At 36.2% G+C, this 15473-nt stretch overlaps 1 protein-coding gene across 1 annotated transcript in view; it reads right to left on the minus strand.

Moving 5' to 3' along the window:
* LOC126779437 (1-phosphatidylinositol 4,5-bisphosphate phosphodiesterase epsilon-1-like) overlaps positions 1–15473 on the minus strand; it is a 93553-nt gene that overhangs the window by 65210 nt on the left and 12870 nt on the right. Inside the window, exon 3 of the mRNA XM_050503359.1 lies at positions 13730–13888. Coding sequence (XP_050359316.1) covers positions 13730–13888 — 159 coding nt within the window. The remainder of the gene's footprint in view (positions 1–13729; positions 13889–15473) is intronic.

Raw genomic sequence — 15473 nt, forward strand, 5'->3', positions numbered from 1 at the left:
TTCTATTTGAGTTCGGGTTTGAAGGGTGAGTGAGCCGGTATAATTACAGGGACAAGAGACATAACATCTTAGTTCCCAAGGTTGCGCTGGTTAACATTTCGTACAATACCAATGTCTATGGGCGTTGGTGACCACTTATCATCAGGTGGCCCATATGCTCGTGAGAAGCGTGGTGGAATAAGCTCCAAAACCTTCTTCTTAAAAGGGAGAGGAGGCCTTAGCCCAGCAGTGGGACATTAACAGGTTGTTACTGTTAGGTACGCAGACTAAATGAGCCAGCTGGTGCGAAATGGTCACCTCTAGAAAACATGAGCACTGTAAGAAATATTGACGCCACCTTACATCGCTAATTCTCCATCAACCTTGGGTACTAAGAGGTTGTCCTTTGGGCCTATAATTATACTGGCTCACTCATCCTTCCAATGACCACAACAATACTATGTCTAGCTGTTGGGCGGTTGGTAGGATTTGTGATGAGTGCGTAGTACCCACACAGATGTACTTGCACGAAGTACTACCACCAAGTAAATATAATGTAATTATGATGCTTGTATCCTTTAAATGTCATAATTATTATAGTCAATGTTGGATATTACTTTTTGACATGACATGTTTGTTCTTTCAGAACAACCTGGGGCTTGACGTACGTATACGTATAAAAACCAGTGGTATCCACTCTTAGGGGAGTCACGGGTTCGCTTGCACATTTGTGTTGCACGGTTTGGTTTGAAGTTTTGAATCTTCAATTAGGATTCACGTGGTCTAACCACTGTACCATCAGGGTTTAAAGTAAATAGAATTTTATAAAACTGATTTTATAAATAAAATCAAAGTGATATCATCTTAAATCTCCGCGAAGAAAATCGAGTGTAATAAAACACGTAATGAATGGAAGGACGAGAATAATCATGCAATTATGTGGTATAATTATAAAGTAAAGGGACCCCCGCCGGAGTAGGGTTACTAGTGGTGTCTATTTATCGATATAATTTAACGATAACAATTATTTAAATAGAGTACGTAAATAGGTATGCAATTCTATATGAATAAAAATTAGTCATTGTTTGTTTGTTCTGTATACGCTCCTAAGCCATTGATCTGGTTGAGGTACGCGAGAATTTATTTGTAAACATGTAAACTCTCAGTTCCATGCCGAGATGGCCCAGTAGTAAGAGCGCGTGAATCTTAACCGATATTCGTGGGTTCAAACACGGGCAAGCAACACTGAATTTTCATGTGCTTGTGATTATAATTCATCTCGTGCTTAATGGTGAAGGAAAACATCGTGAAACCTGCCTGTGTCTAATTTCACTGAAATTCTGCCACATGTATATGCCGCCAACCCGCATTGGAGCAGCGTGGTGGAATAAGCTCCAAAACCTTCTCCTCAAAAAAGGAGAGGAGGCCTTAGCCCACCACTGTTAACAATCACAGACTTGTTACTGTTACATAAAAATAAATGTAAGCTATCACTGGTTTGGAATGAATATTCTATCGACACGAATGCCTATGTTAATTATTTAATTAAATTATTATATGATGAAGGTATCCTCCTGACCGATTCCAGCGTTGGTGACCAATCTCCAGGAAAACTAGCTAACTGTGCAGGACATATTACAGAGCATAAGTGTGTGCGCCAACACTGCACTTCATTCCTCACTCTCATAATCCGATGGGACGGTAAATCCGACACGACTGGAAATAATTCAGGCCCACGATCAACGGCTTGACGTGCTTTCCGAGGCACGGGAATGTACACACTTCCTCTACGGCTGGTATTGAGAATTATTTGACAGAATAACCCAATAACTTTTTAATGGCCTGACCTGGGATTTGAACGCAGGATCTCGGGATCTGCGGCCTTATATCACTTTATATATCTTGCATAATATAATAATAAATAAAATAAATAATATTTAGTAATAAATGAGTACTACGCCTTATTTATCAATGATTTCAATTAATCTAATTATAAAAGTATATTTCTAACAAGTCCAAAAAAAATTAACTCCCTATACATATATCGATAATCAGATACATCACTACTCTTGATACCCCCTAATGATGTCACGTGCCAAGCAATGTCACGCGCTTGTTAAACACAGGGACGAATTGTTGAAACAATATGTTAGGAATTAGGGGGCTTGGCGGCTCGGTGGTGGGGAGACACTCGACATACACATTCCTTGACACAGATTTATTTTACCCGATTACGTTGAAGATATAGAGTGTATGTATTTTTTTATAATTGTTATTGTAACGAATGTTAAACTAAACGCTACGACCAACGCGTATATAATTTAGAATAACCTAATATTTATTTAAGTTAATTTGATTATAAATTTTGTTTCAATGTTATTTAATTTCGTGAAATGATTTTTACACCTACCAACATTATACTGATTTAACTTTTGTATAAATAGCGATGTATTTACAATGAACGATCATTATTATTGTTGAACTCGAGCAGGGTGATCACTCTGCCTGTTTAATAAATATTGTTTATAACAACACAACGCTTCTTTCGCTATCCTGCCTCACCTTTTGTTTCACGATTCTTTTAGACGCTTTTTAATCTGTGCACGCCTGACTGGGACCACCCATGCATCATATGTGTATTTAGCTGCCAAACAGCAATACTTAGTAATGATGTGTTCCGGTTTGAAGGGTGAGTGAGCCAGTGTAACTAAAGTAACAAGGGACATTACGCCTTAGTTTCCAAGGTTGGTGGCGCTTTAACGATATAACGAATGGATTTTTTCTAACAGCGCCTATGTCTGGGCAATGTTAGTGACCATTTACCATCATATGACCGTTCATCTTACAGTCCAGACAATGCGAATGAGAGCTAGGCCGAAATAAGTGTAATAATTACACCGTCACTTGGTATTGTGTTTGTCTGTTTATGAGCGTGTCTATATATACATATATAATTTACATATATTATAATATTGGTGGCTCGTTAGTCTAGTGGCTTGATATAAGACCGCAGACCCGGAGGTCCTGGGTTCAATTCCAAGGTCGGGCCAATAAATAAAGTGGGTTTTTTGTCAGAAAATTTTCAGTAGCAGCTCGGAGTCTGGAAGTTGGAAGTGTGTTCACTCCCGTGCCTCGAAAAGCACGAAAAGCTGTTGGTTCTGACCCTGAAATCTTTCCGGTCGTGTCGGATAACCGTCCCATCGGATTATGAGAGTTAAAGAATAGAGAGTGCACCTGTGTTTGCGCACACACTTGTCAACTATAATATTTCCTGCGCAGTTGGCTAATCTCTCTTGAGATTGGCCGCAGTGGCCGAAATCTTTTTTTTTTTTTTTTTTTTATATCGCCGGGAGGGCAAATGACTCTACTCCACCTGATGGTAAGTGGTAGTAGAGTCCAAACGCGACGACGGCCAGTACAGACGGGAAAAACGTTCTGCACTAGCCGCCTTCGTCTTGCCGGCCCGCAAGATGCCTCTTCACGCCTCGTTTGAAGTTTGAATCGGTCTGGAGGAAATTATTATTATATTATAATATTAAACAAATGAACAATTATTGTATATGTCATTGTGTCTCTCGGAAACGGCTCTAACGATTTATTTCAATTTATGTATTAAGGGAAAAAATATTTATCACAAAAAAACAAAAACACTGCGCGAGGCTCGGGCGTACAAGTCCGGTATTTGTATATATGTATGTGTATATATCGAAAACGACATAATTCCATAAAATACTACCAACTTCAAGGTTCTGTTCTACTACTGATATCTAATCTGAAAATATTATTGGCCCAACTCGGAGTTTGAATCCAGGACTAGCAGCTTACAACCTTATAAGCTAACCACTGAACTAACGAAGCACACACAAGGAAATAATATTGACAAATATATGGAAGCGAAATTTAAAGTTTAATAACTAAATAATTGTCATACAAAACGCAGGAACAATAAATTGAGTTTGAATAAATAATGTAGACACGTGTATCTTCTATTTAGTGTACTGTAGGCTAAGTAGAACGGTAAACAAAACGGAACGGTATAAGCATTAAGTAAGCGCGATCCAACTACCGCTTGAAATACATTTTCATTTTCATTATCATAATATGCAGGTTTTCTCCCGATATCTTTCTTTAAGCAAATTGAATTGTAAAACTCAATTGGGTCATTTTGATTCAAACAAATAAATATGGATAATATGACGGTGAGTGGTGGCCGTCGCTTATACTCGGGCTCTGCAAGGACCTACTCATTACACTGTCTATGCGCTGTCAACCTTGGGTGTGATATTAATTCATCTATTTTGGATTTCATATAACTTTATAGACTTTTTTATCTTTTTAAAATTTATTATTATATTTTTTGTGTATTTGTTGTGATGTGTTTAAAAAAAATTCTGTCTATCTTATTTATTTTCATTTAGTAATACGCTGGCTCACTCACCCTTAAAAATATTTGCAAACAATAATTTCACCACCCAGGTGGATATTTAAATATTTACTATTACACATTTATTAATGTTATACAAATACCCAGATATATATATCTACTAAATATGTCTAAATAAAATATTAGAATAAATAAATAAAATATATAAAAGAGGTGTGTCATTTATCTTTCTTTTAATTTAATAAAGTCTGCTAAGCTCGAGTTATTAATGACTCTGCGACGCAGACAATTACCGTTTTACACCAACATGGACATTAGGAGTTTAAAAAATAGCCATTTTAGAAGATTAGATCTTTATTTAAGAAATTACGATGCATTAAAGGATGGTGATGTATTTGCTTTCACTTCGCGTTGCTGTACCGAAATATTTATTACTTCTCACGCCATCTTTAATTCTACGTCAAAAATCTTCCCGCAAGTATCGACAGATGTTGCCATTTATTTTTCGATACCAGGCTGGTTACTGTGCCTTGAAGCCATGATCTTAGGGATCTGCGTGCAGCCTTATTAAAATAGCCTTTAGACAAACAAGACAGACCATTCAAAAAATAGTTAAATATGGTACAGAATAATAGCGAGTCTATTATTACGTACCAAGAGTTCATACATAGTGAGAAAGTCTCACCAAATGCGTTTGACTTCAATCTTGGTTATTGAGCGAGTGTCTCGTGTACCAGGAGATCATACACAGTGAGAAGGTTTCAACGAACGCGTGTGACTCCAATATTGGTTATGGAGTGAGTGTCTCGTGTACCAGGAGATCATACACAGTGAGAAGGTTTCAACGAACGCGTGTGACTCCAATCTTGGTTATAGAGTGAGTGTCTCGTGTACGTGGAGATCAAACACAGTCAGGTCTCACGAACGCGGACGACTCCAATCTTGGTTATGAAGCGAGCGTTTCGTGTCCAGGAGATCAACGAACGAGAAGCAATCCCTGGTTTTTCTCGCCATTAGATCAATGAGGCAGTCCAATTAACGTAGGGAGGGGAAGCGAACGGCGATGATAAATATGTTTACCGATTATATTCACGAAGCCGGGTCGCGTTCGCGTACATACGGTCGTGTAGATTGATTATTATGATTTCAATTTGTAGCTACGTTATTAAATGTCAGAATGGATGGATGTATATTGAAAGAATATTCGTCGAATGCAATTTCAGAATAAAAATTATCATGTATGTATGTCTGCTAGATGTTTAGTAGAATGTAATCTCACCAAGCTATTTAAGCTATTTGTGGTATTTAACGCACTATTGACAATCATTCCATTGCCCTCTGGCTAGATGGATGATATACGCAAAGTGGCTGGCAGCGGATAGAGACTAAGAGCTGAAGATCGAGCTCAGTGGCGTGCCATAGGAGATGCCTATGCCCAACAGATAACGATCATTTATTTTTGGGAATTTGTATTGTAAGCACCACGTATCCGATAATGTTTGATGAATAGCAATTTATCTACATTCTCGATATTTTTAATACATCCTGCAGTTTTAATAAATTATTAAATTCAGTTTGATGTTATTAATTGTAACAAACATCTGTGTTTTTCGTGAGGTCTATTGACAGAACACATTCCGAACCAGCGGCTCCACCGCTCGCTTAAAGCCCTCTTTAAACTTTTATACTAAAGATTCAAAAGTGCTTGTGGCGTACTTGAATAAATAATAATTCAAGTGTACGTTTCCGGCTTGGAACCAGAAGACGACATATGACATCCACGTGTTTTATTTTTTTATTTATAACATGTAGGTAACTGGCAAATGAGCCACCTGATGGTAAGTGGTCACCGTCGCCAAAAAACGTGTGCACTGCAAGTAGAAAAAGCCGAGATGGCCCAATGGTAATAACGAGTGAATCTTAACCGATGATCGTGGGTTACAGCCTGGGCAAGTACCACTGAAGTTTTTAATTCTTTTCGGTAAAGGAAAACATAGCGAGGAAACCTATATATGTCTAATTTCACTGATATTCTGCCACATGTGTGTTCTACCAACCCGCATTGAAGCAGCGTGGTGGAGTAAGCCTCAAACCTTTTACTCAAAAAAGGAGAGGAGGCCTTGGCTCAGCAGTGGGACATTTACAGGCTGTTACGTAAGTAACGTTACTGTAAAAGTACGTTAAGTAATACTGTAATTAATATTAACCACGTCTTCATAGTCAACTTGCCACCAACCGTGAGAATTAAGGTCTAATGTTCCTTTTGCTGGCTTACTCACTTCAAAGACTTGAAGAAGGTGGGAAGGTGGTGGGATCCGACTGGATGCGGAATGCGGAGTGCCGGGAGATATGGCGCCTCTTGGGAGAGGCAAGTCAGCATGGGTGGTGATTGGCTGACGACGACAGCTCATTACAAACTTGAGCACTAATACTAAGCATAGAAGTAAGGCGGTAGAGTATGTGATGAATGGGTGGTACCTACTTATATTGCTTTCACAAAGTGCTACCAAATATATATTCCACTGAGTCACCAGAGATTTGTTAAAACGTAAGTGTTATTAAATTCGAGAATATTGAAATGAATTAAAACTGTGAATCTATTTGCGTAATTATTCTAATTGCGTGTCAACGTTGAGTGGTCCCACTTTAAACTTACCTAGACCATCAACTCTTGAACTGATTTAATTGTTTTATATATAATTTTAATCTCAGATAGATATATAGTAACAGCCTGGGCATGTCTTACTGCTGGGTTAAGGCCTGCTCTCCTTTTTTGAGTAGAAGGTCTGGGGTTTACTCCACCACGCTGCTCTAATGCGGGTTGGTGGCATACATATGTGGCAGAATTTCAGTGAAATTAGACACATGCAGGTTTCTTAACGATGTTTTTCTTCACCGTCAAACACGAAATGAATTATGAACACAAATTAAGAACATGAAAATTCAGTGCCGCCTAATAAGATTATATATATATTTATATACAAACCAGTTACTTGGATAGTACTTTATCTGCATTTCTCTGTCAGTGATTAAGACGTGGAAGCATAACATAGAAACTCACTTTATCATTTTTAATATTAGTAAAAGTAGACTATATATACATATTAGACCGATAATTTAAAAAAGGTGGCAGATACTGGATGCGGACTGTCCAAGATCGGGATAGTTGGGAGTCTTTAGTCCAGCAGTGGACGGCAAAAGGCTGAAAAAAGTAGTAATCTGTCTTTCATAGTAAACGATCTCACGGCGTCTAGACTATTAATATCAAACAGATATAACGTCATCCATTTGATTGAAAACTCCGAAACGAGGTTCGCAGCTGTTACTGGATCCAGTTGCCGGCAATATAAAATATATATTTTACGATGTTTGATGATTTATTTCAACGCAAAGCTCGATATGGGTTTAAAACAAACTAAACAATAAAAAAATTTGAGGTCCTCGTTTGGGTTTGAACCCGTGAACATTTAAGATTCACCAACAGCTGGTGTAATATAGTAATTTCACTTAGAAGCTAATATAAAATATTTCTTATTTCTGTTTTAATTTTTTTATTTGTATATTTTGTTACCTTTTTTGTAATTGTGTTTGAATGGTGTGTTTTCCTGTAATCGGTCGTGCATAGATAGTTTTAAGTTAATGTAAAGCGTGTTTTAGTGTGTGTTAAATGAACTGTTGGAGATACAAATAAATAAATAAGCCCATTGTGTATATACATCAATCAGACATACCAATATTTAAAAAGGGATGCATAACGCGAGATTAAATATATTATTTTGAACGCATTGGTACGTATTTACGTTACTAGTGATATCCTCTTTTAGTCTGAATCCTAACTAATATTATAAATACGAAAGTAAGTTTGTATGTGTTATTTTATTATGCTTTTACCTTTTAACCACTCAACTGTGTGCCTAGTGCTTATGCACGAGTTTTTTATTTATTCGTTAGCGTTGACGGTAACTGCGATTCGTCACCAACGCTCATAGACATTAGCATTGTAAGAAATATTAACCATCGCTTACATCACCAATGCGCCACCAACCTTGGGAACTAAGATGTCCCTTGTGCCTGTAATTACACTGGCTCACTCACCCTTAAAACCGGAACACAACAATACCAAGTACTGCTGTTTTGCGGTAGAACATCTGATGAGTGTGTGGTACCTACCCAGATGAGCTTGCACAAAGCTGTACCATCAGTAAATGGTCGTCAGCCATGCTTGAATATTCCTTAGGATCACGCACCATGGGAAGCTACCCTTAGACTGTCAATTACGAGCACCCATTACATTACTATAGAAGTAAAGATGTAATTCATTCAAAAAAGTAATAAATTTTCCCGAAAATAATTTTTATTTTGCTTCAAAAATTTATTGATTCTGTAATCTCGAACGATCAATCTCCTTTGTGTCTCCATCAGACGTGACATTACCGAGATAACTCTGTTCGTACAATTATATTATTTTTTTATTGTTATTTTTGTCTGTAATATTGAATAGATAGAGAATGTATTTAATTGACTCTGTACTGCTGAGTTTCTTGCCGGTTCTTCTATAAAACATTTCGAACCGATTTTAGCTTTACATTAAATTCAATACTTTTAAACTTTACATGAAGATTCAAAAGTATTTATAAAGTTACGCGAATAAAAAAATATTTGATTAATAATATTAATATCCTGATACATTATTCACACACGGCCATCTCATTCCAAACTAAGCAGAGCTTGTTCTATGACAACCACACAACTGGTATACTACATATACTACTTTTCTTTTGTAAATACATACTTATATAGATAATTACACCCAGACTCAGGACAAACAGACATGTTCATGCACACAAATGTCTGTCCTGGGTGGGAATCGAAACCGTTAACCATTTCAAACATTATAATATAATAACCATAACTAAAATTATGTGCCAGTGTAGTTCCACTGGGTCACTCACCCTCCAAACCGGAACTGCGATTTTAGCGGTAGAATGTGTGATGAGTGGGTTTTACCGGTTTCAGTTCCGGTATCGACTATTAAATTATTTCCGGATTATCCGATTGTTTCAAATGGTGATTGCTTCAGTGGATTTTAGATAATTAAGGCCTTTTTAAATACTAATAACTTCACAAGCTTATAATGCAATACAAAAATTATAATAATTAGACAATTTTATTATCAGATTCGGTTATAGTTACGGCTCTCCATTACATTCCCAGTACTAAGTTGGGTGCAAAATCCCATCAGGATATATATTTGTATGAATATATATGTAGATATAAATAGCATTCGAGGGTGCATTTTTATTCAGCAACTCATAATTATGAGATTTTAGTATTATGAATATTGTTATAGTTGAGATGGCTTAGTGGTAAGAACGCGTGAATATTAACCGATGATCGTGGGTTCAAACCCGGGCAAGCACTACTTTTATTAATTCATCTCGTGCTTGACGGCGAAGGAAAACATCGTGAGGAAACCTGCATGTGTCTAATTTCATTGAAATTACGCCATATGTGTATTCTACTTACCCGCATTGTAACAGCGTGTGGAATTAGCTCCAAACCTTCTCCTCAAAAGGGAGAGGAGGCCTTAACCCAGCAGTGGGCAACATTAATAAGCTGTTACTATACTGTACTGTAATATTGTTACGTAGTTAGTATATGTTATCATCGAAGCAGCGAATCAATCAAAAATAAATAATAAAAATTATAAATTAATTTATATATTTTGTTATTTGAATGTTGTTGAGATTTTTTTATTTGAATGTTAAGTAAGCCTCTAATTGGTATATATTTGGTTACAATATTTTTATATAAGCAATAAGAAAATGTATATCATAATATATATCATTGGCTTCGTAATTAATAAAATAAAATTAAGAACGAGTAATAATATCCTCCAAATCGATTTCAACCACGGCGGCCAATCTCAAGAGAGATTAACCAACTGCGCAGTACATATTATAGTGCACAAGTGTGTGCGCAAACACAGGTGCACTCTCTATTCCCTAACTCTCATAATCCGATGGGACGGCAGTCCGACACGACCGGAAAGATTTCAGGCGCAGGATCAACGGCTTTACGTGTTTTCCGAGGCACGGGAGTGTACACACTTCCAACTTCCAGACTCCGGGCTGCTACTCAGAATTTTCTGACAGAAAAACCCAATAACTTTTTTTACTGGCCAGACCTGGGAATTGAACCCAGGACCTCCGGGTCTGCGGCCTTACATCAATCCATTAGACCAAAGAAAGAATATAATATTTTTAAAATATCGAGAATCGTAAAGTTCTATTCAAGAAAAATCAGTATAAACACAATTAATGAGATGTTTTAATTTTTACGGAGACTACTCTTTGAGAAAATCATGGTTTAAAAAGTGGTACACGTAGATAAATATAAAGTAAATCAATTTGTGGCGTAACTACGAGTAGTTCCTTTAAAGAATCAGAAACGAGGCCAGTAACAGTTCGAAAGTTTTAGATTCCCGCGGGATATTTTTACAAAGAAGTCGCGCGTTCTTTTGCATCTCAGATAGCTATGACGAACACTGTATAAGCAGACTGAGACTAAGATGTTACTCAAAGTATCGAACTTACGAAAGTCTATGCATTTTTATTTGCAGCGCTACGCTGTTATTCGCTTCGTGTTTAACTTATGAAATTTTGAAAATTTACACCATTTCAGTGAAGACGCGTTGGGGACACTGGCGACAAGAGGCGACAACTAAGGAGTTTCTGGATTGGAACCTAAAAATGGCCATCCATACTAGAGATGGCGATTATGGACAGTAAAGTAAAAGCCTGCAAATGTCCCAATGCTGGGCTAATACTTCTCCTTTTTGAGGAAGCTTAGAGCTTACTCCACTTAGCTGATACAAACACTGCAGATGTCAACACGGAATTATAAACACAAATTAAGCTCATGAAAATTCAGTGGTGCTAGGCCATATCGGTTCTGGATTAAATAAAAGCTCCTTTGAAATTTATTAACATACTCGAAGTCATTGAACTGAATAAATAAAAGTGTATACTCGTAGTATGTACACCTCATGTTGCATGTAATAACGCAATCTTTGCTTTATCAAGCGTGAACATGCAATTTTCCACAAACAACGTTGTATCTCGTAACGTTAATCTTTAAAAGCTATGTAATGAAGCACAAACAAATCAATTTATATAACAAGAACTTTAATATTTTTTTTATATAGGTATAGGTTGGCGAACGAGTGTATGGGCTAATGGTAAGTGGTCACCAACGCCCATTGTAAGAAATGTTAACCATCGCTTACATCGCTAATGCGCCACCAACCTCGGGAACTAAGATGTTATGTCTCTTGTGCCTGTAATTACACTGGCTCAAACCGGAACACAACAATACCAAGTACTGCTGTTTGGCGGTAGAATATCTGATGAGTGGGTGGTACCTACCCAGACAGGCTTGCACAAAACTCTACCACCAGTGAATTAATATAATAAATCGTGTTACTCAATAGAGAATTATATAGATGACAATTATATATATGTATAAATATATAGATAAGTACTTTAAATGATTGCATACCTTGGGAATGAAACGATCACCTCTAGGTTATTTCAAATTAAATTATAAGCTATTGTTGTGCTTATATAAAGTACTTATGTAAAAGATGAGATATCAAAAAAAGTCAAGCTGAGTTTCTTTCGCCGGTTCTTCTCAGGTCTGAGGTGTTTATTTCCGTACCGGTGGTATATTTATGACAATCAATAAGTAAGTGTAACGCTTCTGTATTGAATAAAGATTTTTGACTTTGATTTTAAGTTTGAGATAAAAAAGTGTGGAATTGATCTTCATTGATTTCCATGCAGGATAAATAAGAATTCAATTTATGTAATTTGATTTTAGAAAAAGAGTAACAGGGTTTCTTGTCGGTTCTTATCGGTAGAATCTACATTCCGAACCGGTGGTAGCTTTCAATTTAATCTTGTAAAATGATTCAAAAGTGCTCGCCCGAGCCTACTTGGATATAGTATGTTCTGATTTGATTTGAAAGCAGTGATTACGTAGCGAAACCAATGCTGCGTAGTATATTTCAGCTGCTTTCGAAAGTAACTAGCATTAGTTTAAAAAAAGCAGCATATGATATGTATAAATATGTAATGATATTCTAGCAATATTATTTTGTTTAAGCGCGTTAAGCTATGGAAGTGCCGGACGTATTTGAAAAAAATATTTTTGGATTGGACAGCCCAATTCTTAAGGATAAGCTTTTAATATCACGCTACAACCCCGCGGAAGTGGAGCACGTTTAACGCGTTCAAACCGCTTCCATTATTATTATATGTACTAACTATTTATGCCGAACGAATATGGGGGGATCAAATTAAATATAACTAAGGAAGAGCTTTCCACTGTTCACACTATAATGTATTTTGTCTAAATAAGTAGCGAATCTAGACAGCGCGATTCAAGAAACTGAGAGATTTTATTAGCGCCATCTATCGCTAGCGAGTAGTAACACATGCCATATACACGAACATTTGTATTAGTTTTTGTTGTACATTATTACGTTATAATTGCAATTTTATATTAAGAGCAAATATTAATAAAAATTAAGAAATCTATTGATTCCTGTTTAAATAGTTACGAGCGGAAAATGTAATTCGCTTAGCAATTAAATTTAAGAAATTCATGGATGTTTTGATTTAATTTAATAGAATTTTAGTAATGGCATTTAATTTAATGGAATTTAATTTGATGGAATTTAATTTAATGGAATTTAATGTAATTTAATTTTATTTAATGTGATTTAACCCGTCTTTTATATAGTTGATTTAGTCTAATTTAATATAATTTAATGTGATTGATTGTTTTGATTAGTGTGAATTTGAATTGATTTGATTTAATTCGGATTTGTATTATTGTAATTTATTTTTTACTATTTATTTGTATTTATGATCCCCGTTTGGTCGAAATAAAATATTTTATTATTATTATTAGTCTGTAGAAATTCTTTAACGGTAATATATATGATGAACACGTAATTTGGAAACGATGATGATTTTAACCGATATCAAATGCCCAAGGAAGCAAGGAAAAGATGGCACGAACAAAAATCGACTTTAATATCATCTATATATACATAAAATTGTTTTATTTAAAAAAGGTAACTCAGGCATTCACGGGAATTGTTGTGTGAACATGTAAGCTCATGAACCCATCCTCACGCACACAATGACAGACTTACAATAACTAATATTACGCTGACGTCAGATGACGTCATCTGAAGTTTGAACTCTCAGCTAGCCCATACCGTGTGCCGAAAGCTAAAATGTTTACACATAATTTTTTTTAAATAATTAAAAGATATATTATAATAGGTGTATATACCTCGTTGAATCGTCTGATTAGAGTCCTGACGCTGCTTTTCACTTGTGGAGTATGCGTGGGCGGCACCCGCCTTATCATGTGTCTCTCGCTGATCGTTCCCAGCACACCCTCGCCGCCCAGGTCTAGGGTCACTTGGCGCAGGTAATCGATCGGGGGTACCTGGAAATGATAGTGCAGATTCGTTTTTGAAGCACTGACTGTCATTACAATGGCTTATAACTAGATAAATAAAAATGAATGTTGGAATATTTGTTCTCTATGAATTCCTAAACCAATAATTGAATTATGCGAACTTTTTCATTTCGCCGGGATTCGAATACAGAGCCTCACGATACGTAACCATCCGTGATAACTACTAAACTAGTAAAAAGTGTACACTTGATAATCTCCGTTGGAATTAACTTCGTTATCTGTGGCGGCTCCATTGATTAATACACAGTCCACAGATAAGTAAGAAAAAAAAAGCTGATCTCAAAATATTCAACCACAAAACGTAAATTACATTTCGCGAAGTCTTTGTGAGTGAATTTAATTTAGCTAATTGTGTGTTTTTTCATTTAAAATATTACTAACAGTATTAAAAAGATTTTTTGTTGTTTTATTTAAATTAATGAAAAAAAATTTACTTCGTGGGGCTTTGTGCAAACCCGTCTGGATAGATATTGCGGTATACACAATGTACTATATCAATACGATATTCTTGTGTCCGGTTAGGTGGGCGATTGGAGCTTATTCCACTACGCTGCTTCAATGCGGGTTGGTAGAATAAAAATGTGGCATAATTTCGATGAAATTAGACACATGCAGGTTACCTCAAGATGTTTTCCTACACGATCACGATCATCGGTTAAGATTCACGCGTTCTAACCACTGGGCCATATCGACTGTTGTTAGGCCATCTCGACTGTCAAAAATATATAGCGATAATAAATAAATAGTAACCTCCTGTGAATATTCCACAGCTGGGCTGGATTAGAGTTTATTCCATCGAGCTGCTCCAATGCGTATAGTTATACATGTGACAGAATTTCTGTGAAATTAGACAAGTGCAGGTTTCGTCTCGATGTTTCCCTTCACAGCTGACCACGAGATAAATTTTATATCCAAATTAAGCACGTTTAAATTTAATGCTTGCCAGTATTTGAACCCACAGTCATCGCTTAAGATTCACACGTTATAACCACTGTACCATCTCGGCCATTTGCTATAGATTCTAAATTAAAGTTTTCAATTTTGTAATGAAGATTACACTTATAGAAGATTTTATAAGCTTTTGATTTTAAGAGGGACGCACCCCCCATCCTCACCCAAACTTAGCGTCATCCAATCGACCCCTTAACGCGTTGTTATTATGCTTACAAGCTATTAAAACTTTAGCTGTTGTGTGTGACCTTGTTTGTTTAAAGCTTAATTTTCATCTAAATTTTCAGTAACTAAGCTATTATGTCCCTTGTGTCTGTAGTTACACTGGCTTACTTACTATTCAAACCAGAAAACGACAATACTAACGCTGTTAGCCGGTCGAATACTCATGGGTGGTAAGTATCCTACCATCAAGTTATAAATTATTATAGTAATAAGAACGATAAAATCGTTTTATTAACAAATCTATGTTTATTGAATTTTCTTCATAATTATTTATTGTTTCTTCTTTCATGATAAATGATTTCAATCATTAATTTCAATGTTACACATGTGCCACCCCGCGGCGGCTACGTTTTTAGGGTTCCGTAACTCAAAAGGA

Source organism: Nymphalis io, chromosome 29, assembly GCF_905147045.1.
Source record: "Nymphalis io chromosome 29, ilAglIoxx1.1, whole genome shotgun sequence".
Taxonomy (NCBI): Eukaryota; Metazoa; Arthropoda; class Insecta; order Lepidoptera; family Nymphalidae; genus Nymphalis; species Nymphalis io.